Raw genomic sequence first — 24,339 nt, forward strand, 5'->3', positions numbered from 1 at the left:
GCAAGCCTCAGCAATGCCCCAAAGATAGCCACTTTTGGACTGAAATGGAGCTTTGTTCTTCATGGCTGAGCTGAGAACAAGGATTTCCTGCAGTGCCAAGTGTGGGATTCTCTGAGGGGAAGCACTGGCACTGCGTGAGCCAAAGCACAAACTGCTGGATCCCTCTGACACCACAGTGCTGCTCCTTTAAACTGTTTAAAAGTCAAGTTGTCTTCCAGGCCCTTGAGTTTTAGTCACAGCTAACTGAAGATGCAGACAAGGATTTAATCTGCACTATTAAGCTTTTCTCTTTGCAGGTGCCAGAGACATAATGTTGACATGTATAATAAAGTGAAAAGAAAGGAGGAGTGCACAGGAACTGTATCTTAACAGTCTCCAGATAGCACAAAGAGAATTCAAGGAGGGAGGTTTAAATTTGCACATCTGTGGGATGTAATATGAAATTAAAGCCAAGGTTTTGCTTCATTCCCAGTATGGTTTGATAGGATATTGAGTCACTGAATCTGCTTAAAAAAAATAGAGAGAAAGAACCACAAAACACTGGTAAAATTTTTCCTCACTTGACTTTTAATTCATAGTTATTTAGGGTTATTTTTTGCTTTCAGAGACACAATGAAATATGTTTTTTCTTTCTCTTATGTTTAATGTTTGCCTTTATAATGAATTTCTGTGCAGAGTTATGGCATGAATGGCCACAAAGAGTCTGTTGCATTATTCTACTTTAATAGACTTAATTAATTGCATATGATGATTTTAGAAGAAATTAATTTGCTTCTCACTGAAATCACTAAGAGCAAGCCTAGGTTTCTTCAGGTCAAAGTGTTATGGTTTGGGGGGTTTTCTTTGCCCTCTCCTTATCTCCTCCTCCTCCTGCAGCACCAGTGAAGCTGGTTGTGAGTTGTGTATCTTCAGTCCTGGTGCATTTTCACTGAGGGAAGAGTTTGACTCATTAACTAGCATGGAAATTAGAGTAAGACCTCTTCTATCTGACTGATACAAACTGACATAAACAGAGAGTTATTCTTGTAAACAGTGCCTCAACAAATGGGTTACATTTTTTTTTTCTCAATAGAATTATATAGATCTAAATCATAAAAATCTCTTCAGATTGTGTAGCTCAGCAAGGAAGAATATCCCTTATTTGACATGTTTTGGTCTTGATTAAAAGACTCACTGATCACTGTCTGTATGGAAAAAGTTGATCATTCACTGTGTCTGTGCACAAATGGAATAATTCCTGAAAACTGCACAATATCATTTTCATGAGCCATATTTTACCATGGCTCAGCTCAATATTTGTATTGATTTGCTTAGGGATACCTATTGCAAAAGATTCTGGTTTATAAGCAGTTAGACAGATAGCATTTAATAGGAAGAATGTGCTTCATGGATTAAATATGTGCTCAGAAAATAGGAAACTGCTACTTTTTGTATCTCATAAAAATGGTAATGCAACAATTAGCAGGGTCATATTATAAAGCACAGACTTTACTCTAGCTTAATGGATCTAGGGATATGCATTCATCAGCAACGATAGATTTAGCATAAAATGACATGTAAATGAATTGATGACTGATCATAAATTAATTTTAGTGCTGAAGAAGTAATAGAGACACAGCAAGTTGCCACTTTATCATAGTATTTTACTGCTCAGCAACATTTGAGCAACTACTTAATGTTCTGTGAGCATTTCTTTTCTAACAGCTTGAATAAATTTGAGATTTTTTTGTGCCTTTCAGCAATATGGAAACAAAAAAAAAATCTAAAAGGATGGAATGCAAACAGAAATAAATTTGGCTAAGTGACATAAATTCATTTTTCATTAGATGTTTATGAAGGTCATTAATTATCATTGGACCTGTGAAGTGCTGAATATCTATGTATGGTTTTTTCCTCCTTTTTTTAGTGTTTTCTGCCCAAAAATAAAACATTTAAAACCTAGAGGCTTATTCCAGGTGTATGCATTTAAATATATGGGCATTTATGGTGGAGGAAAGTAAAAAACAAAGTCTAGCTTTTGGAAGTGTGATCATATTTAGATTCTGCATTCAAACACTTCTATTATTATTCCTTATTTTGGTGGTACAATGACTATTGTCCCTTCTATTCCATCACTTCCACCAAAATCAGTGGGCATTCTTGTTGTGTAATCATGACAGTGGTCAGATATATCCAAGAGAAGATAATATCTTCCTCCTGTACAAAGACTGAGAGAATTCTGTAACTGATTTCAGCTGAAGTAGCATCAGTGCCCAAGGATGTCACCCACACTTCAGAAACCTAAGCAGCCTATCCCTGTTCCATTCAAAAACTACAGAGGAGCAGGGGCTTAGCATTAATATGTGCTGGATGGTCTTGTAGAGGAAAACACATGAAGTAAGCACATAGAGGCTGGTAGATGCAGAAAAGTATCTAATGGAATTCTCAGAAATGCCAGGCTTGTTGTGAGCAGCTTTTATTTCACAGGTGCATTAGACTTTTTTTATTATTATTTTTAAGTAAAGCAACAGTACACTTTACCAAAAAAAAAAAAAAAAGAAGCATTATTATTGCTAGCAAAATGCCACTAAAAGCAGTAGCATGCAGTCTACTGGAAGCTGGCACCTCTGTTCTCCTCACCTTTCCCTGAGAGCAAAGAAGCTTTCTGTTTGCATTAGCACCAAGAGATATTTTATGGAGCAAGAAAACAGAGTTCAACTTTTCACAGAGCTGATTTTGTTCTGCATAAAGCATTTACTGCTGCTGTCAGCAAGAGTAAAATTTACAGTTGCCAGAAAGCGTAAAAACTCAAATGTACTCTTGGAAAGCACATAGTGAGCTGCATGTAAAGGAGACACTAAAAGCCTGTTTCATCCCATTTCAAAATGCACAGTTGATCTGAAAGGAATGTCAGCATCTCTTATTCTGCCTTTATTCAGAGAAAAACAAATGTGCATCTGATTTGGAAAGCAAGAGGCCAGTGGATGCCTTTAAACAAGCAGTCACCACGTGTGCTGTGTTAACACAGCTGTGTGGTGGCCTGAGGTGCCCAGGCTGGGCTCCAGCACTCCCATGCCTTCTGGGCAATATCTACACCTCTGCAGGTCAGAGCAAAATGGGATTTACTGCTGCAGGTTTGGCTGGGGAGAAGGAATTGTTTATGCAGGGAAGCTGAACAGCTCAGAAATCAGGAGAAATAATGTAGAGGTTTCGCCTTGAGCTCCCCATATCACACATGTCCTCTGTCACACACAGCTGTGGGTGCTGAACGTGTCTCAGGGTGTTTTGCTGATTTCAGCAGTTAGAAGAAGCTTCTATATAAAAAAGTTGCTTCCAGCAACCAGAAGTAACATAGAATGGTTTGGACTAGGAGGGACTTTTAGAGGTCATCTTGTTCTAAGCCCCCTACCATGGACAGGGACACTTTCTACTAGACCAGGTTGCTCAAGCCCCATCCAGCCTGGCCTTGAACACTTCCAGGACTGGGACATCCACAGCTTCTTTGGGCAACCTGTCCCAGTACTTTGCCACCCTCATGGTAAGGAATTTCTTCCTTATATATAATATAAACCTTCTCTCAATTTGAAAATATTGCTTCTTGTCCTGTCACTGCAGGCCTTATCAGAAAGCCTCTTTCTGCCTTTGTAGTGACCCCACTTTGTATGTTGAAATGCTGCAGGAAGATCTCCCTGGAGCCCTCTCTTCTCCAGGCTGCAGAGAACAATCCCAGTTGTCCCAGCCTGTCCTCACAGAAGAGGGGTTCCAACACTAATCATTGTTGTGGCTCCTCTCTGGGTGCACTTGAACAGGTCCATGTCTGCCTTGTGCCAGGGACCCCAGAAATGGATGCAGAACTCCGGGTGGGGTTGTGACATTTCAGTAAAACTCATTTAATTAAAACTCATGTCCCTGCAAGAACAGAGCTATGTTTGCAGCATGGCAGGTCTCTCCTAGAGCAGCTGCTGGAGGAGAGGGGAAGGGGGAGTGACCCATAGGCAGAGCACACTATTCCCAGCCTTACTAGCACTTGCTGTCCATGGGAATGTGGAGGAGTTGGGGAACAGAGCTTTTTTATAGGGTTAGCCTAGAAAACTGGCAGTCTGATAATAAAAATGTAGGTAATTTTAGAAAAACTGGTATGTGTATGAGTGTGTAGAACAATAGCTCTATTCACACACTATGGCCTTTTGCAGATTTTCAGTATATTTCATACCTAAAACGAGATTTTTTTTTTTTTTATGAAATAACAAAGCAAATGAAAACCAGCTACTACCCATACCCTGAAAAGAGTCACACCCGAATTTCCATGTGCATTGTATGTTGTATAACAGCTGTGGTTATCAAATGGACAAAGCAATGTGAGCAAATAGAAATTAAATGTTCTTTTAAAACATCCATGGTCTCACAGACCGTAGCACTGAAAACAAAAAGTGCTCTGTATATGGTTTTATATGTCTCTACATATAGACAATAGAATATATAACACAAAACTCTTGGGCCCTGAAATTAATGGCACACATGTTAAATTTTTAGCATCTAAGCATCATCCTTGGATATGCGTAGCTCTGGTTACATTTTTATGTTTCAGCTTGTGCTCACGTATTTTGTGGAATGTGCCTATAAGTGATTGTTTGAAAATGTCCTCAGTTATAGCATTTCATTTTCTTACATCTTCATTAGGTGTTTTATCTGTAGTATCTCTTTTCATACATCATCAATAACTGTTGCTAAGTGTCTTTGCTCCCCATTCTCTATGATGTCCTGTTGCTCTTTGACTGTTAGTTCAGAAAATGTCTTCTCAGAGGAAATTCAGTTTTAGCCTTTCCTTGCTGTTATCTGGGCTGCCTCACATCTGTCTGCATCAGGTCGAGTCTGCTTGGAAAATAACAATTTTATGTGTGCTTTTGGCAAGCAGAATCAAACTCTGTCACTCTCTGTTGCACTTAACACACTTCCTGCCTGTCAGACCTCCACAGCCCTCTTTGGTTTCTTTTCCTGTATCTGAGGAGTGCACGGGTTTTTGTTATTATAGCCTGCCACTTCTCTGACATTAAAAGGTTTGGTCACTGCAGCATCACAAAATAATCCACTGTTCTTGGGCTTTGTGGTGCAGCATGCTACTGAATTCCAGGATTCATTAATTGCACTCATGACCTATTTTTTGCAGGACATTTTTAATATTTGACACCACCATTAGTTAATTAGCCTATCAATTAACTAATAAGCAGGTCGTTATTGATTTACTACTTAACAATTTTAAACACAGCAATGCTTTCTTGGACATGGATTGAAAAAAGGCTACTGTACAGCTACACATTTTGTGTGCATTTACAGAAATTCAGCTCTGCTAACTGAGCAAAGTCAGGGCCATGATGCATCCCTCCACACGTGTCTTCATGTCTTTGAAAACCAGTTCTCTGCAGATTCTCCCAGGTTCACTGGGCTTCTTTCTTTTTTCCCAACATGTAGCTATAGCTAAAATGCACATTTCAGGTATTTTGAGATGGGTGTGGTTCCTGTACTATCTTAGAACAGCACTATTCAATGCCATGCAGCAGCTCAGGTCCCAAAAGCACTCTGGTGGCTCTACACCTCACTGGGTTTGGTGGCTCATTTTACAGGGCTGCCCTGTTCCTAGAGCAGAGTTCTTGCTGCTGGTTCTTCCCTTTGCCTCCTGCCTCCACTGCATGGTGCAGAATGACCCTGGGACATTTCAGAAATACAGAACGCCACCATCTCCAACTGAAACCCTGAAAGAAACAGAATTACAGTACTTTGGGAAAAAAAAAAAAAAGAAATGAACCAAGTACTAGCTTTTGAAATTGATGGGTAGCTGATTGATGCTTGATTGGTGCCTCAGAAAAAATAAAAATATAAGTGAAGAGCAAATAAGATTGATTTTTCCTTCTCTTTATATTTTTTGCTCTTTATATTTTACTTCTGTCAAGATTTCTACATTTCTTTCATGTTTTTCTGGTATCTGGTTTTCTGGCTGCATTTTTATGATGTTGTTATCACTTTCCTCTCCTGCAGTAGTGGTAATCCATAGTTAGAAGGTACCATGGGGCCAGCGCTGGTCTAGCAACTGACTCACTGTTAAATCTGAGCATATATTTTCTCTGCTCTTGAATCTTAGTTATTTCTAACCTTGTAAAAAAGCTACTTTAATCCAGTAGAGTGAACTACTTTAAATCAGCTATTTTTAGGCCATTACAACTGCTCATTTATTTTAAGGTTTTGATTGATAAAATTACATGGGGCCAGTCTTGTTCATAATAGTCCTTGAAGCCCATGTCTGACTTTAGCCATATCTACTGAGACTTACATATATGCAGTCCAAAATTAAGACTTGGTTTGGCAAATATCAAACTAGATCCATATTTGTAACAAGTCAAGTAAAACAAAAATTACAAAACTAGCCACATTCAATTCAATCACAGGGAAAAAAACATTAATTTTCAAAAGGATTTACTGTGGAACCTTTGAATTTGTAGAGAATATGTATTATTTTGTTTACATGGAGCAAGTTATGAATGACATCCCACCTAGCTTTGTTGTACCAAACTCTGGCAGATAAATGTTGGGAAAGGATACAATAAGTGTGTCTGTAAGCTTTAGATTAATTTTCATTTCGATTTAATTTTTAATTAAAATTGCTCTTCTCTACCAAGCTCTGTCAAATGAATTTTGGGTATCCTGTGGAGAAAGAACATATTAAGTGGGTCTTTAAGCTTTAGATGAACAAAGACTATCAAATGTGCACCACTCACTGGCGCCCTACATTTGTTTTTAGGTTCAATGGTAAATGGATGGGGTTCTGCGTCTGATGAGGACCGTAACTTTTCTAGCCATAGATCTAGTGTAGGTAGCTCCTCAGATGACTCCATCTTTACCAGCGGCACTTTTGCACAAGCACTGGTTGCAGCAGCAGATAAAGCTGGGTTTAGGCTGCATGGAACCAGCCTGACAAGAACAGGTTTGTAGACTCCAAGGTGATGCTTTCTGCATGGAGGGTGTCTCTGCCTATCCTTCTCTCAGTGAAATTGTGTCTCACACTTGTCTAACATGCATGGGATGAGGTGGATGGAGATATTCTTTCAATATATTTTAAATCAAACCTTTCATTGTGTTTCGTTTTTAGTGGTTTGAAGTAGCGAATAGCACAAGCTTTTAATCTGCACCTTTGGTCTGCTGCAGTTCCCCTCAGTGCTGACTCTGCTCTAGATTTACTGACTTATGCTCATTTAATATTTCAGAGAAGAAATTACTAATTCTGCCTTGCAGCCTTTGATGATTTCATCTTCTGCAACATCTCCTCACAATCGTTCCCTTTTCAGTGATGAACACCACGTTTAAACTGTTACCTCCATCCCTGCTCTTCTGTTGCATTTCATCCTGCAAAAGTGTGTTTTTCTGTGAAGTTTTTCTGAGCATGGGGTGAATTGATGTGCTTTGATTGTTAAAAATACAAACTGTTTAAAGTTTAATTAATAGCTGATTTTAAAAATCCTTAATTCAATAAGTTAATGTCTTTTGATAACATTTAATTTTGGTTATGCCAATTGAATCTGCCAAGTAAAATGTAACACAGGTAAAGTGGATATTACGTTTGAAAATAGCCAATCTTCTGAAATTAATTAAGGAAAAGTAAATATAATTTAGTTATTTTTAAAGCTCCATATGTTTTATTTCTATTTAAAAATATAAAGAAATATTATCTTTATTCTGGTAAGAAAAGGATATATTTGCATTTACTTAGTCTTGTCAAAATAGCAGCAATAACTAATTATTTAAATATACAAATACAAAGAAAAGGATACATTTGCATTTCCTTAGTCTTGTGAAAATAGCAACAACAACTAATTATTTAAATCCACAAATCTAATCTAGCAGAGTATGGACTTGGGTCATATTTTTTGTTATGCTTCCTCAGCTAATTCTAGATGACAGGTCCCATAATATTCCTATCATTTAAATTTTTTAGACTATCAGTCTGGTATGAAGTCTCTCCTTCAGTAAAATGTGTGCATTTTTCAGCCCTCACATGTTGGGGCTGGAAACTGTATGCTTTCAGCATGCAATAGCTTCATGGCAAAGACTGCCTTTTAGGAACATTAGGAATAAAGGAAAGAGTTGATGGCAAAGTCCTAAAATCCAGCTTTTTTCAAATCACTGGGATTTTTGTCACTGGCCTTGGTCAGACATAGTCATCCTTGAAAGATTATTTCCCCATAGCTGAAACCCTCAGTTGTTTCCCCCAATTAATGGAAAATTGAGTAAATCTGTCTTATCACTTAAAAAAAAAATTAAAAAAAAAAAAAAGAGAAGCAAACCAAAACAAGAAAACTCATAAACTAATGTAGACTTTAACTTATCTAGTATGGATGCATCTGGCCAAACTATAACTTAAAATATACTGTTTTCCTTGAAGAGTCTGCCAGGTTCTGAGTGAAAGGAGTAAATATTTTCCAACCTTTTTTTTTTTTGAAGGTGTTTGCTCCAGTAAAAGTTAATACAAAGATTCACCAAAATTGCTGTCACTTGTATCAAACCTTTGATGAGTGCAGTTTCCACCACAAACACATTCATAACAGAAGTAAATGGACATACAAACACAGAATAAATACGACACACTTTAAAATAAATAGGATTTTTTTATTGTAGCTATGTGAATGGAAACTACAATGAAAGGATGAGAGCCCCCTTGTCAGTTGTATTTTCCTAGCTTGATTAGGTCACAAATGCATTAAAAGTGAGTATGTGTGTAAATCCTCACAGACCATTAGAACACAGGGTACAAAAAAGGATCCAGCAGTTGTCGCAGAGACTTTATGATTATTACCCTCTTACTCTCTTAATGATCCAGCAGGCAAAATGAAAATAAAATAAAAACCCACACGCAAGCAAACAGCCCTCCCTCCTTTTCCTCACAGAAACCTCAGCAAATGGTTGTTTTGCTCACTGCAAAAAATCTGCCCCTGTTCCCTGCGGTGCCATCAGGATGCGTCGCCTCTCAGGGCAGGGAGGCTCAGTCAGACACCCCCATTGCAGCCCTGCAGCCCCCCAGAGTGCAGCCCAGTGCCTGGCAGTGCAGAAGCAGCAGGTTATGCTGCTCATTGCCCTGAAGGGAGCCTGCAGGTCCTGACTCTTTATCCCTCTGCAGTCTGGACAGTCATTTCCACCCGTTTAGAACAGCTGTGAAATACTCTCAGGGGTAGATGCTAGAGGAGGTGTCCAGCTTGATAGCCTCACGTGGGAATGTTTGATTGCCAAGCATGAGGGGCACTGGTGAATCCAGATGCAATGTGTCTCTCCTGCCAGACACTTTGATTCCAGTTTCCAGAAGCCATCATGTGATTTGCCATGAAGTTAAAACAGCTTTCCTTTCTAACACCCTTGGGAAATTAAATCAAGAATTAGTGGATTCATCCTTGTCTCCACTTAAACACACTAAATCTGCTGCAGAAAGTCTGACACTGCTCAGCAGTTCTTACTGGCAGGGCTCCACACAAATACAAGGTGCTGTAATAAGTTATTAAGTGCATTGAAAAATGTGCTATGGGAGTCTGCACATCATTTGTGTTTGCCCCATGTATGATTTAGGTCAGTGCTATTTATTTTACCTCATTTTCATGAAGGGATAAAAGAGAATGTTTGGTGTCTATTTCTTTTTAAAACCAGCATTCTGAGTGAATAATCACATTTCTTTAGTCAAAAGAGTAAGTGTGAAGAATCTGTGCCCTGCACTCACTAGTTGCATTTGCATGTTGTGAGTTTATTTTTGCAAAACATCTGTGCAGCGTGCTGTGAGCTGGGATGGAATTTCAGGCTCACATCTGAATTTCTTTGCATTAGGAGTCTTTTTTTAATTTTTAAATGAAATCTTAATATTTCTTCTGTGTTCATCTGCTGTGTTATCCTTATCTGTGAAAAAAGGGCTTGATCACTTGTCTTTGTCTGGCTGCAGCTGTGCCAGCTATAGAGGTTAATGTTCCCAAATGCTTATTCCTTGCTTTCTCCCAGCTCCAGAATTAGCTGCTTGGGCAGGGATTCTGTAACCCAATTTCAGTTAAAATGAGCTAGGTTAGCAAAGGCATTGTTTTTTGTTTGTTTTTTTTGTTGTTTTTTGGGGTTTTTTTTTGTAGAGGAGGGTTAGGGAATGTCCAAATGAGAGCTTCAAATGTGGTGACCTCTGATAGCTGGCCCAGATGGGCAGCTGGGGACAAGCCTGCCTGAGAGCAGTGCCCTCCTCAGGGTGCAAAACAGTCAGAAGGTGGAAGATCAAGCCTAAGACAGTCACAAAATCTCAGAAGTCAAATAGTGAAATACTATCCTAACATGTATGTATTAATGTGAAACAGCATGTTAGAGAGATTATGGCTACTTTTTCACTTTGCCCTCTTGCTGCTGAGAATGTTTCAAGTAGGATGCTGAGCTGCATATTACTCCCAGCTAGGCTTTTCTAGATCAGGTTGTATGTGGCAGCATGTTGGAAGTAAGCACATCTGTTGGAAGGTTTTACTGGAAAACATAACTCCCTGCAGGTTAGACCATGGTCTAAGCAAACCAGAGGATAAAAATATCTCCTTCCTATCATGGGCCCACTTGACCAGAAAAATAGAAGTCACCCATTTTGCCACATTCTATTATCTCTTACATTATTTGGGCCCACAGCAGCACTGAAAGAGCAGAATTTTGGACTGGCTTGTGCATTTTCTACTGCAGGTAGCATTTAAATATGTAAGAGTTTTAATTACCAATTCTAAATGAATTAAGATGTTAGCATCTCCAAAATTTCGCAGGAACGACATACACATGAACAAAAGAAAGTCAAAGATGGTGATTTTTAGTTTTCATCAGTTATCATTTAATATGAAGTCTAGTTAACAGAATAAAAATATCAGAATAAGAGGAAGTGAATGTAGTAAGTGAACTGTGTTCTTTAAATTCTGAGGCTTTGAATCATCTGCTCCATAGAACAGCATCAAAGATATTTCTTGAAGAGAAAATCACACAGCTTGAATAGTGTGTATATATATACACACACACATATAGATATATCTATATCTATGAGATATAAAATGATATATAAATAAATCTGAGGTCACAATAGATATTTTTAACAAATAAAAGTACTGAAAATTAACTGGAAAATGCTAGCATTTAAATATACCTCCATTTTTATTTCTTGAGAAAAGAGAGCCTTTAAGTATACAGTGCTGCAAAGCCACATAGCTTGCAAAATCAGTGGTGATTTTTAGTTTTCATCTGTTATCATTAAACATTAAGTCTAGTTAACAGAATAAAAATATCAGAATAAGAGGAAGTGAATGTAGTAAATGAACTGTGCTCTTTAAATTCCGAGGCTTTTAATCATCTGCTCCATAGAACAGCATCAAAGATATTTCTTTAAGAGAAATCACACAGCTTGAATAGTGTGTATTTACATATATATACACACACACACATATCTATATCTATGAGATATAAAATGATATATAAATAAATCTGAGGTCACAACAGATATTTTTAACAAATAAAAGTACTGAAAATTAACTGGAAAATGTTAACATTTAAATATACCCCCATTTTTATTTCTTGAGAAAAGAGAGCCTTTAAGTATACAGTGCTACAAAGCTACATAGCTTGCAAAATCAGTTATGTTTATCTCACTGGAGTTACTCCAGATATACAGTGCATATGGGAGTCCCTAAAATGAGAATCTGGCTCAGAAAACATCAAAGTGGAAGGCAGGAGGAGATAAATTTGATATGATTGCAGAACTGTTTTCCTTCCCTGTTCAAGGCTGAGGAGTTGTTATGACACATCTGTTCAGCACACAGAGCAGGTAGGAGTTACATGGCATACAGTAGTTTTATCGCAACAGATGGAATAATTGTAATTATAGAAGTTAAAGACAAAAGAAAGCCAAATTTCCCTACTTCACTTGCTGTGGTGTGTCTCAAAGCAGTTGTTAGCAGTGGGTACCTTGGGGGGACACTTGCCTGCCTCTGAGAATTAGACCTGGTTTAATATTTCAGAGCAGACACTAATAGAACAGCCCATTTCAAGGCAATAACACTTTTTCTTCTGGTTTCTCTCTTTTTTTTTTTTTTTTTTTAATTCTTTAGGCAAAGCATATTCTTCCTCTCAGAGACCTCGGCCAGGCAGTCCTTTTTCTACTGACAGCAACACGAGTGCAGCTGTCAGTCAGGGTCAGAGGCAGAGGCCCACGAAGAAACACAAGGGCGGGCGTTTGGAGCAGCCCGCTCTGCCTCATCGCCGCGAGGGAATCACGGACGGTGAGTGCTGGGCAGGGACACCTGCAGCAGGCAGCTGTGCACAGAGCCATCTTTCCAGGAATATCAATTCAGGAATATCAATTACTGCTCTGGTGGAGTTGGGGTCCCCAGGTTGCCGTGTGAGCCATGTTGGAGCTCTAGCCGTGCGGGGCTTGGGTGAGGGTTGGAGGAGCCTTTCCCCATTTCTGCTCTGCATATGTCATCATCTCTTAGGGTTTCTCAGATCTCAATATAAATCTTACCCCAAAATGACTGCATTGCACATGAGTTGACATTGAAAAATGGCCTGTAATTTTACATTTTATGAAAGAACCCACCACTAGCAGTACCTGTATATATGAATCTCTAAGGAGAAGCAGAGAGCGGCTCCCACAGGACTTGTCTGGTTTGTGCTGGTTTTGACAGACACCCAACAGCTACAGCAACATGTGCCATGTTTTCCCATGATTCTGCCTCACCTCTTGTCCGTGCTGCTCCAGTCCTGACATCCACTGACCTCAGTGACTGTGTCTCCCTCTTTTACATCTCCACTTCTCTCTTATGACTACTTCCCATATGGAAATTTCAGGCATGTCTGTTCTGCTCTTCTAATAGTTAAGATCAGCTCTTTCTTCCATTTTCTTTGTCTACCCCTCTTGAGTCTGACAAAAGACACAAGTTAGTTTTTGAGTAAGACTGGATAGGAAGGTGACCAGCTGGCTACCTCCCCCTCATTTCTTCTGATCCCTGGCCTTGCACCTGTAGGTGTTGAAATGATCAGAGTGTTCACTGAGGGGATTATTGTTACATCTCTTGCTCTATGGCTCATTCTCCCTCTGATATTATTTGTGGAAATAGCTTAAAGTAGCTTAGACTCTGCTCCTATGGATCCAAGTTCCTTTAAACATTATTTCCCTCCCCTTGTGGATATATTGCAGAGGTCTCTCTATTACACAGATCCATTGAATAGATGTGCCTATGAGAACAGTAACTGCAAATTTATGGATGTCACTTGTAGTGGTGGCCATACTCTTGCTGTACATTTTTTGCTAACCCTTCTGAGTGCCATATCCTGTCACCCTGAACTGTGAGCATCTTAGGCCGCAAATTCTGTGTACATGTGAGTTTTTAGTGCACTCAGTATGGTGGACACTAATCCTTCTGCTTCTGAATACTGTTGCTACAGAAGTGTTTTACAATAGTGTGGATACCAGAAAATTAATGGGGATCCAGTTCAGGTCATGAGACAGATGGAAGTGGGGCTCCTCAGAGAGTGACTCCATCATAAAATTTGGCATTGTTTTAAATAAGCGAAAGAGATTCAATTTTAGGATTCATTAAAAAGAGGAGACTCCTATTACTTTATTCTTAATAAAATACTAATCTTACTGGAGTTTCTTTCATATATTTAAATCAGAATACCAATGATATACCATTTCCTTCAACCTCTCAGACATGGGCAAAACCATAACAGCTTTTGGATGCCATTAGATTAATATTTGGCTTTTATAAACCTAGTTAAAATTCTTGCTATATGTTGCAAAAATTTATAATGTCCTGGAGCAATAGAGGAACAGTTCCCATCCTGTATTAACACAGGAACAAACAAACAAACACAAATGGAACAGTTTTCCGCTTCAACTCCTACTGAATATGAGTCACTAAAGTGTAATGTCAAGTCTGAGTCATAGTTAAATTTGCAAAAGATCATTTGTCAATTAAGGAAGCTAGAAGTTGCTGCTGCCACCTGCATGTATGTAAACAATTGAATTTAGGAATCTCTGGTTCACAGAAATTAAAAATGGCAACTGGGTGCTTTCTGGGGAATATTGCAATGAACTTTACAAAGACAGACAATATCACTATGCTTAAGCTATAGCTAGAAAGAGGAAGTAGGAGAGCCTCAGATAGGTCCAGCAATTCCAAGCCCTAATCCAGGCCAGTCCATTCAGCCCTGGGCCATCCTGATTTCTGTGAAAAGCATCGCTATACATTTTCTCTGTTTTTTCTTATGTCTCCAATCCATTGTCTTATAACTGCTTCCTCTTGGATTTGTCTTGTGAGAATATACTTGGTTTGCCAGTTGTTTTCAAATTCCCAAGTTGGATGAGTCCTGGTATCCTGTGTTTAAGTCTCATCACATACCGGATGTCTGTCATTTTCAATTTTCATTGACTAAGAAAGCTCCAGCTTTCTCTGCCCATTCCCACACACATCCTGAGTGCTTCCTCCTTGTTAACTGTAACCATGTGGGACAGTGCAAAAGACCTAAGAAACTGTAATATTTAACACATAGCACACACATCTCAGACTGTGTAAGCATTTGAGGCCTCAACTTCATGCTTAGTTTTGACAGCAGTCCACACAAATCCCCTAAAACCCTGCTTCTTCATTTCCTTCAGCTGCAGGTCAGAAGCCTCTAGAGACTGACTCTAGATGGAGTCTTCACATTTGTCTTGCTGTACAACTTGTTTTTTCACTTCCACATCCTGAAAGACTATGGAGACAACAGCAAATCCGCAGAGGAAGAATATGTTATGAATCCCTCAGATGGTCAAACTTTCATTCTGAGCTCTCAGTCCACCATAAAACAAAAACAAAAATGGAAAAAAAAAAAACAAACCTGCAAACAAAAACCTGGGGGGTTTTAGTGTTAGAGCTCAAGGAATAATTTGTTTTCCTAGCAACAATGTAGTCATGAATAGCAAAACAGTGGAATCTGTCATATAGTTTGCAGCACAGTAACTTTGTGACTGAAGTTAAAAGCCCTTCCTTAATGAGCATGATATGCAAAAAGAAAAATCAAAGAGGAGGCAGAAGGGAAATATGCTTAGAGTTTGAAAAGGAGAACTGGAACATAAGACTTATGTTACCATGCCTTGCTACTCACTTCCTACTGTGTGTTAAAAATAATTTTTAATGTTGAGAAAATACTTACCTTCTGATGCTATAAAGTGTTTCAGGGGCTTATTAAATGTCACAGTAATTATCTCTCCTATGAGAAAAAATCACTGACACAGGTAGAAAGGTGTGTCCTTATAGGTTCTTTAACTTGCTGCCTTTTCCAGTTAATCATGAGAAGCTGTGCCAAACCTTGACTGCTGCCTGAATCATTTAGCCAATGCTCTGCCTTCTAAAGAAGGGCTGGAGTAATCCCAGACTGAATATCCATCTCCCCCTTATCAGGCACTCTGATGTCCTACAGCTCCTCAATCACAGTCCCTCCATTACTGAATCAATAAGACCATCACCTCCCCACCAATGTACTTATGAATTGCCTTGCAGGTTTGATAATCCTGCCATTAGAGGCTTCAAAATGAAAGTCTGGATGACATCCTACTGACCTAGAAAGTTACTAGCTCAGTGCAGGCTTTCAGGTATTTTCCCTACCACCTGAAGGATAAATGAGATTTAGATGGAAGTAGGGTGAATCAGTGTTACCACTCTGGGTATCCTCTCTGAAAATCCCACTGAAGTCCCTACATTTCTAAATTCAGAACTTAAGGGATTGACACGATGGCTTGACATGATTGCCTTTATGTGGTAATCGGTCTTCCTCTGAGGATCTGGGACTTCTAACTCAGCTGACATCTGTTACCCCTTTAGCAGGGGTAGAAAAGCCAAGGCAAGACAAGACTGCTCTCAATGGTGTCTCAAACTCATGACTCCAGATGGGATCTTTTGATCAACCCATCAGAAAATGGGTTTTGTGATGGGTTGATCAAAAGAGAGCAGAAAATATTTAGTTATTTACTAAGGCAAAAGATTTACAATGCAGGATGTAAGTAGTAGAGCAAATCAAAAGCCACATTTCCAAATGAAGCTCCCTTCCAGCTTTTATTAAAAAGGACAGGTAGGTGTTATGTGGCTGTCAGCCTGAGTAAGGAGGTGAAAAAACAGTTTAGTCAGGTGATGTTTGCCTACAATTAGTAACCGTTCTTACAGATCTTCTCAGACACTTGTAACACAGTTCAGTAAGTTTGTACTCAGGCCAGAGCCAGTTAATGTTAATTCCAAAGTACCTGTAGTTCTTCTAGAATTCTATGAAGCTTCATTGCAAGATACATTTTATTTTTCTCTTCAGCTCATCCATAGGTTTAAAGCACCCAAGGAAATTTACAAACATGGTTTTTCATTTCACTTCTATACATAAGTCAGTCTTTATGCTTGTTTTGTGGATGGATAAAAGCAATAATCAGGTTAGCAGTAGATCAACACTGTAACTCTACAGTAATTCCAGGAGTTGCAGCCAGCTCTAGAACATGCAGTATAGTTTAAGTACAAGCTTTCTTTCCTTTTAAGTATCTAATTAATAACAACTATTAGAGAGCAATTTCTGAAGTAGGGTAGTCTTTTTAAACTTTAATACTGCAATAATTTAAACTTTTTTTTTTCTGTGTTACTACTTGAAAATTTTGCTTATATTGAACGGTAAATATTTTATCTGGGAAAATTGCACAGTCCCATGTCATGTTATGGCTGTGTTTATTGGATTCAATGCATCTCCACAAAGTGCTTATAAATCACAACTTCAGTGATCTCTATTTCAGATTGCATAAGCAGATGCCAGTGTTGTGGTTCTGTACATTAACTGGTTATGATGGCAATAAAATCAATTATAAGAAATGCCACTTTGGAAGCCAGCACTATAAAGCAATTTTAACATTGGCAAGCTCCCATACCCTCCTGCTTCCACCTACAGTAACTCAAGTGCAGTCATTGTCATGAAAGGTCGCATCTATATTCATAACAAAAAATTTCTCAAATAAATTAGTGCTGAACATAAAGCATGCACCAAGTTCTCTGACAGATTATTAAAAGGCTGCTCTTGCCAGAGGGTGCTTATCTTAATCTGGGGCACAGCACTGCAGCTGTGAGCAAAGGCACAAGAGCATCACTGGGTACAACTTTTTTCTCTTGAAAACACAAATAACCTGCACATCTCATATTTCTGTAAGAGATGGTGTTGACTGGAATGACATCCCAGCAACTTTGGAAGCATTTCTGCTCCATGCGTGAGGCATAAGTATCACCTCTTACAGCAAGGACATGAAAAAATTCTGTGTAGCATTATATAAAGCATTATATAAAGCTGGATTAGAGACTTTGAAATCAACTCCCTCCAAAGGCCTCCTGACCAATTTATAAAATGAATTTCAGTTGCACTAGAGTTATAAACATCAGACTTCCCTGCAGGCAAAACAGAGGTTTACTTTTCCATGCCTGTTACTGAGCCAAGTTCAATTCCTTGATAAATCTTCACAACACAGGAAGGTAGAAAGGACTAGAAAACAGGTCAGACCCAAATCTGTTGTAAGCTAATACAGGTTTTTGTGAAGTTGGTGTGGCTGCAGAGATTTACTTGGGCTATCCATTGCCCCAAAACAGAATTATCAAAACTGTTCCTTGTAAAAAATGTGTATATGATATAGAAGAATTTTCATTATGATACTAAAGGTGCTTCTATTTTCTGATTTTTCTTTTCTTTTAAATAATCTGGACTATTGAGTCTATTATATCATTTACATGAAAAGTTGCATTTAGAATATGAATTATCCTGAGTCTATAATTACCTTGGGTCATGGACTCATAAAAAAAGTGCAGTTTTTGCCCCCAAAAATGTATTTAGAAGGTTGACCTTCAATTCTACAAGCATCTTAGTAGTCCAAGTCACAAACTTGAAAAGGACAGAAGTTGGTAAAGACTAGGGAAGTGTCTTTCTGTTAGCTGAAATTGTGTTTTAATTGGTTATATTTGCAGGACTGCAAAACTTAAGAGTGGCCATCCTTTAGTCTCTGAAGAGTCTAGCTCTTCATTTCATTGACTAAAATTCTCACCCATTGTTTGGTGGTTCTCTTTAAACACATTGGTCTGAGATTACTGATGTTTTTTCAATGCCAGTAGGTTTCACAGTCATTTTTTTCCCAATATTTGTGGCATTTTATTCATTTTGATGAAGTTGTATGTTAGATTTTGAGTTTACACCTTGAGCTGAAAGTGTAGCCCAAAACCAGGATGAAGCAAGCCCCAGTAGGGTGGAGGGAAATTGTCAACTGGCATGGATCAGTTTTCCACAGCCTTTCTTAATTCCTTGTTGTTACTGAACAAGGAATTGTTCAGTCCCATGCTTGGAAGTGTAAGTCAGGGCTCAGAGCCTATGGTTTTTTATGGAAGTTAGAAAGAGGTAGAAACACAGAATAAAGAGCTAGCAGAAGTCAAAACCCTTTTCTGATTAACATGAAATTTCCTCCTTTTAAAACCGATTTGGTGGCTCGTACTGTTTACGAGGCACCTTTCAGCGTCGAAAACAGACCTTCTGTTCCAAATGAAAGGAAAAAATCAGTTCACCTGAATATTATTCACGTTTTTTAGATCTTCCACCACCACCCGACCCGCCCCCCGGTCAGGGTTTAAGGCAGCCCATAGTGCCCGGCCAGCGCGGAGGCTCTGCCGAGAGGAAGGGGAGCTCTCTGGAGAGGCAGCACGCGGCAGCCAACGTAGATGACACAAAGAGCTCCCTGGACCGGCCCGCTAGGACATCACTAGAGTGGCAGCGGCAAGCCCAGGAGTGGATAAGCTCTGCAGACCGCCAAGAGGATTTCAGGAAAGCCCAACACAAACAAGCCTTCGGATCAGGTGTGTGCGCGCTGCACCAGCCGAGGCGAGGCAGGGACTCTGTCGGGAGCCAGGACATCCCTCTGGCTGTCCTGGATGGCTCGAGCCCCTGCCAGGGGGATCAGAGACCTTGGCACAGAGCCCAAGACCCATGTGCCTTTGAATTTGACCCATTTTGACCCATTTTACCACCTTTATATGAAGAATGACGAGCCACGAAAGTTTAAGTAGAATGATAGCTAGTTTGTCACAGGGTGAAAAGTAGATTTTTGAGGTTTTTAGAATGGGAGCTCAAGATGGAGGAATTTGGGCATGTTTTGTCCTTCTTTCTCCTTCTTCCTAGCCTCCATGTTCTGTGTGATGCTGGCACTTTTGGATTGGTTTAAGGTAGGAATAAACTGTCTAACATAGGTGATAGGTATTGGAAAATAATTGTAAATAATGTGCACGTAGTTTTTAGTATAAAAAGACAACACGCCCCTGAGGGCGGTCAGTGTGCCTCTGACTGACCTGCTGAAAGGACCTCAGTAGGCCAGGGAAAGAATGTTATAGATAAGAAATTATAAACAACCTTGAAAACCACAGCTGGGCAATCCTGACTCCTTCTTCAACTCCCGGGCTGGGAAAAGAGACCTGTACATATCTCAGGGTCACTGTGACCCACAGAGATTCCAAGAGGGCTGCTCCACCCCTTTGCTGAGGGGTTCTGTGCCTGGCAGGGCTCTGGGATCACCTCACACCTCTCTGGGAAAGTGCTAGCGAGGGTCAGGCTGGAAAATAAGGAAAGGCAAAGTGCAATGAGAGCTCGTGATCCAGCTATCTTCCCTCCTGCATTGATGAAATCTCATTAGCACCTGACTCGGTGCACTCTTTGCAATGTTCTGGAAATTAATAATGTTCTCAAGAGTAGCGATGGAGAAAATAGGAACAATTTCAGGCCAGCAGGGAAGGAGAGAAATTTTTAGAATATCTTCTGTTAGATGTATTTATTTATACATATAGGGCCATATTTTCCAGTTCTTTCAACCTGCTTCCAGGTTGGCAGCAGTTTTCACGTGTCTGCAAGAAGGCTGATCCTTCTAAACTACTGACATTCCTTTCAGCCGCATTAAAAACCCTCTCTTCTCTTTATTCCAGGCTATGACAAAGTAGCATTCATCTCTTAAGCCCAGCAAGATGACAGCGCAGGTTTTCACTTTCATACAGGACCTGCACCTTGCCCCAAGCTGACTTTAGCGCCTAAATGGATTTCAAGTCTGCACAAATGTGCACAGGAGGGGATGCTAGGCTGGAGCTGGATTTCTACAATATTCACAGTTTCCCTCTCTCAACCTGACCTCAAGTAAAAGCTGCTCTTTTATCCTAGGGTGTTTTCTTTAGCCCATTAATCACCTCATCCCAGTGCAGTGCTGATTAGAGTGATACAGGAGGACAAATAAGATTTAAACAAAAAATTATACTGAGTGTAAAGTTTTTTTGTAGGGTTATACTGTTTCTTCTCTTATCTATGTAGCTCCCACAGTTACACTAGAGGTACTCTTGTCATCCATACTTTTATTGATTTTGTTCACTCTTAAAGCTCCTTGTTAATCTAACACACTAGTGCCATTGACATCCTATAAAAAGAAGAGCAGTGTGCAGACAAATCAGTCATGGGGACAGGATTTACTGAATAAAGTTCTCCTAGGGAAAATATTGCTACCTGTATTAAAAATTTAAATATTTAAAATACAATTCATATTTTTAAAAATATCAATAATGGTACTGTTAAAACCCCCTAATTTGTTGGCTGCATAAACAAGTGAGTAGCTGTTCATGTTCTGAAATCACAATGTGAAATCACAGTTTAAAAATAGTGTGTGAAATTCATGCTGCTTGGTGAAATGGCAATTTTAATTGCAGTTTGGAAGATATACAAACACATAGAAAATAGCCCAAATATACCTTACACTTCTCATTTCCTTGGAAATTATTAAGGGTGCTTCTCTGACCTGCTTACAAAGAAGTCCTTTCTTTTTCCTCTGTATCACAAGCGTGTAAATAGAATTTGTCATTTATTCTGAGATGCAGAGCTTATACAGTAGTAAAATTCCCATCCTGCAGGGAGTGCATTTATCTGCCCATAAACAAAGAGAACTTGATTTTGACACTTCCAATACCCTAAACTGAAGGGGTTACAGGTATCTTGTTCTTGTCAAATTCAGGATGCCAAGAGCAAGTGCATATCCTTTATGCATAAAAAAGGATGCCTCTAGGAGATGCTATGAGTTTATCCTGGTGTGAGGAGTTCACAAAGTTTGTGCACAAGACAGGCCAGGGGTTCATATCTCTCTGTCTGCATTGTCATTCCAGCCTCTTGCACTGCAGCTTTCTTGCTCTGCACTCTTGTGTAGATTTTAAAATGGCTACTCTTGTGCATTATGCTGTTTTATATCACTCACTTTAGGTGTTTTAATAATATCAATTGTGCTTCTTCCCTTTATTAATGGCATAGTTCTTTGGAAATCCATTCTGTCACAGTTTTCAATGCATTTCCAAAAAACAGTTGCTAGTATTAGTTAACAGTTTCCAGAAAATAGATGCAACTTATGGGATTAATTTCAGATGTTACCAAGCGTGAGAGAAATTTTGAAAGTAAGACCTTTAGTTTGAAGTTGAACAGAATAAAAATACCCAAGTCTGGGATCTCTGTTTCCACTGATTGCTTTCAGTATAAACAAGATCTCTGAGTTCCTGGCAGTGGCTTCATTGTAGAACTGGAGTTAAAGCACATCAAATGTGACATTCTCAGCTGCCCCCCTGACGAAAGTGGTGCTAGATCAGGTTACAATAATTTTGATAGCAGGAAAAGCCTTTTGGTTATTTCCTGAGGTATAGAAGCATTGTTACACAGAATGCTGATTTCACAGGGGCTAGAATTATAACTTCAAATTAATGGCTCACTATTTCAATGAGTAAGGCACCAGCAAAACCTCCCCATATTCTTTGCAGGCCTGGACATGGGGCACTTTTAGAAGAGTTTAATAAATGTGAGCCCATTCTCAGGACTGAAGACAACTACTTTTCATGTGCTAGAATGTTGTGTAAAACCTAGCCTTTGTTTATGTCACAATTCGTTATTTAATGGATTATGTTTATTTCTGAGGGCACAACAGATAATTTAACATACCATATGCTCTATAATGATAATGCACTTTATATTTATTCATGGTCGTTTTTCCTCAATATTTCATTGAACCCGAAGGAGGCCTTATCCTGAGTCCACCAGCTAGAAAAACAAATCAATTGACTATATATGTCATCTTCCAACTCTTTTGCTATGCTAGTGACTTTTGTTTTCATCCTTTAAAAATGTATCCAGCTTTCTGCTGAACTGATTTATGCCATTTGCTTTATTGCTGCCTTAATGAAAACTGTTCCATATTTTAGCCAGCCTTTGGAAGCCAGGTTTGCATCTGACTCTATTGTTAGGTCTTGATGTATAAAAAAAAAGTAACATAATTTAGGATAGACTGTGGCTGTTAAATGCCATTTTACAGAGTCTTTCAAGCATTTTTTTTTTTTTTTCCCAGCAAGGACTGCACGCAGTCATAGCACAAAACACTGATAATGCCCTTACATCCTGCAGCACAAATATTCTGGTCCCTTGGCAGGACCAGAGGGAGATACTTTGGCAGGGAAAGAAGTCAACTGCCTGCCCTCTTCTGCAAGAGATTTACCTTAAAATCAGGCTCAGTTCAATAGCAGCTCACGGGGGGGAATCCCCACATCCTACTCTCTTGTGGCAAATAACGAAATCCTGCATTTCTTCCACAAATTTGTTCTCATTTAGCACTTCTCCAAGTTAATTATGCCCCTGCTACAGTCTTTGCAAAGGCTTTGCTTTGTGAATAAAAGCATTTCTTTCTCCTCTTTCTTTCCAACCATCCCCACCTACTTTTCTTTCTGTGTTCCTGCCCTCTGTCAAAGAAAGTCCATTTCTCCTCAAAAGGTTGTTTAAGAGTGAAGACAATTGGAAAACCAAAATAAAGAAAACCCTTTGGACCTAAATTCCCTTTGAAAAAAGGCAAGATTCAAGCAGTAGAAATCCCACCGATTTCAGAAGGGACAATGCTGTGTTTGAGGTTAGGCATATATACTCATGTTCTTTCTTGACTCAAACTATATTTAGCAAGATCTCTTTCTTCAGCTTCTGAGAGGGCAAAAGTGGATCATACACAGCAAAGAAATAAAATAGTGCTTCTATTTCAGTGTTAAATCAGTTCTGCTGTTATGCTTCTTAGATTTGGATTATTACAACAATATCTCCAGGAAACTCTAATCAGAAGTGATGTCTTGTTTTACTTCATGCTATATGAGGACTTACAGCCTTATGCCTTATTGCCATTAATCCTGCTTTTGAAAGCAGTTCATTATTACAGGTCTTCACAGAAAAAGAATCCAAGTGAGCAAAAGTAAGCCTTTTGCCCATAATGGAACATGAAACAAGCCGCAGGATTATTTGTCCGCTCCAAATATTACAACTGCAATGTATAATATAATATTTTCCAATGTAATTCAACACCAGTTCAAAAAAAAAAATTGCCAGTGTACTTTGCATTGTTAGAAATTACTGAGTTGCTGGAAGCTAATTAAATTAGCTGATATTGTCGTTCTTTATCTAAACTGATTGGGGTAATGTTGCCATAATTTAAGCTAAAGAAAAGGAAAAAGCACATTTATGTAGGCTTGAAGCAAAAATCTAATCATAGCTTCATTGTTTTGGAAATTGCATGTTCACCTATTTTTATTAAAGTATCTATGATTCATGATCTCTTATTCATAATGAATCTAGACTTCTTATAATTAATACAAACTGACTTAGGAGTTCACAAGGAAGCAAGATTTAAATTCATACTGGCTTCTCTGTCCTTGGGATACAACTCTTAGTTGTGTATTTTCTTATGTAAAATTGTTATGCTATAGAGCAAGAGAAAAGACAGACATGAATTAATATGACATGCATAAATGAATAGCTTGTTTATTCCTACTCCTAGGACTTCATTGGTATTTATTTTGCTTTGTTTTGCTTTTCTAGAAGAGGCACTCGTACCATATAGTAAACCCAACTTCCCATCCCCTGGTGGCCACAGCTCTTCAGGAACATCTTCTTCTAAAGGATCAACTGGACCCAGAAAAGGTGAAGTCTTGCGAGGGGGTCACCAACGCAATGCCAGTGACCTTCTTGATATGGGCTTTGTGGGAGCAAACAGTCAAGGACAGTTTACTGGTGAATTATGTAAGTTTACCTCCAGCCCCAGTTAAAACTCTCAAATAGATAAAAGAAAAAGATTATAAATCTCTTGTGAAGGGAGTAGGAAGTTGTGTGTGATAATCAGATTAAGCTTTGTGCAGGTCTTTTTGCCTTCTGAGGCGTATTGCATGTGATGGCAAACAAACGTCGTCCTTCTGTTCCTTGCTTTGG

General features: G+C 39.0%; 1 protein-coding gene across 14 annotated transcripts in view; it reads left to right on the plus strand.

Moving 5' to 3' along the window:
• The window catches only part of ROBO2 (roundabout guidance receptor 2), a 1,036,281-nt gene that overhangs the window by 1,004,372 nt on the left and 7,570 nt on the right, over window positions 1-24,339 (plus strand). For 6 of the 14 annotated variants that reach the window (XM_071433684.1, XM_071433685.1, XM_071433686.1 and 3 more), the window contains 4 exons: window positions 6,773-6,955; window positions 12,111-12,281; window positions 18,633-18,896; window positions 23,953-24,153. In XM_071433684.1, coding sequence (XP_071289785.1) covers window positions 6,773-6,955; window positions 12,111-12,281; window positions 18,633-18,896; window positions 23,953-24,153 — 819 coding nt within the window. The remainder of the gene's footprint in view (window positions 1-6,772; window positions 6,956-12,110; window positions 12,282-18,632; window positions 18,897-23,952; window positions 24,154-24,339) is intronic. The other 8 variants (XM_071433692.1, XM_071433695.1, XM_071433691.1 and 5 more) reach the window with 5 other exon arrangements.

This window comes from Agelaius tricolor, unplaced genomic scaffold, assembly GCF_023055355.1.
Source record: "Agelaius tricolor isolate 1412-34295 unplaced genomic scaffold, bAgeTri1.0.p SCAF_9, whole genome shotgun sequence".
Classification (NCBI taxonomy): Eukaryota; Metazoa; Chordata; class Aves; order Passeriformes; family Icteridae; genus Agelaius; species Agelaius tricolor.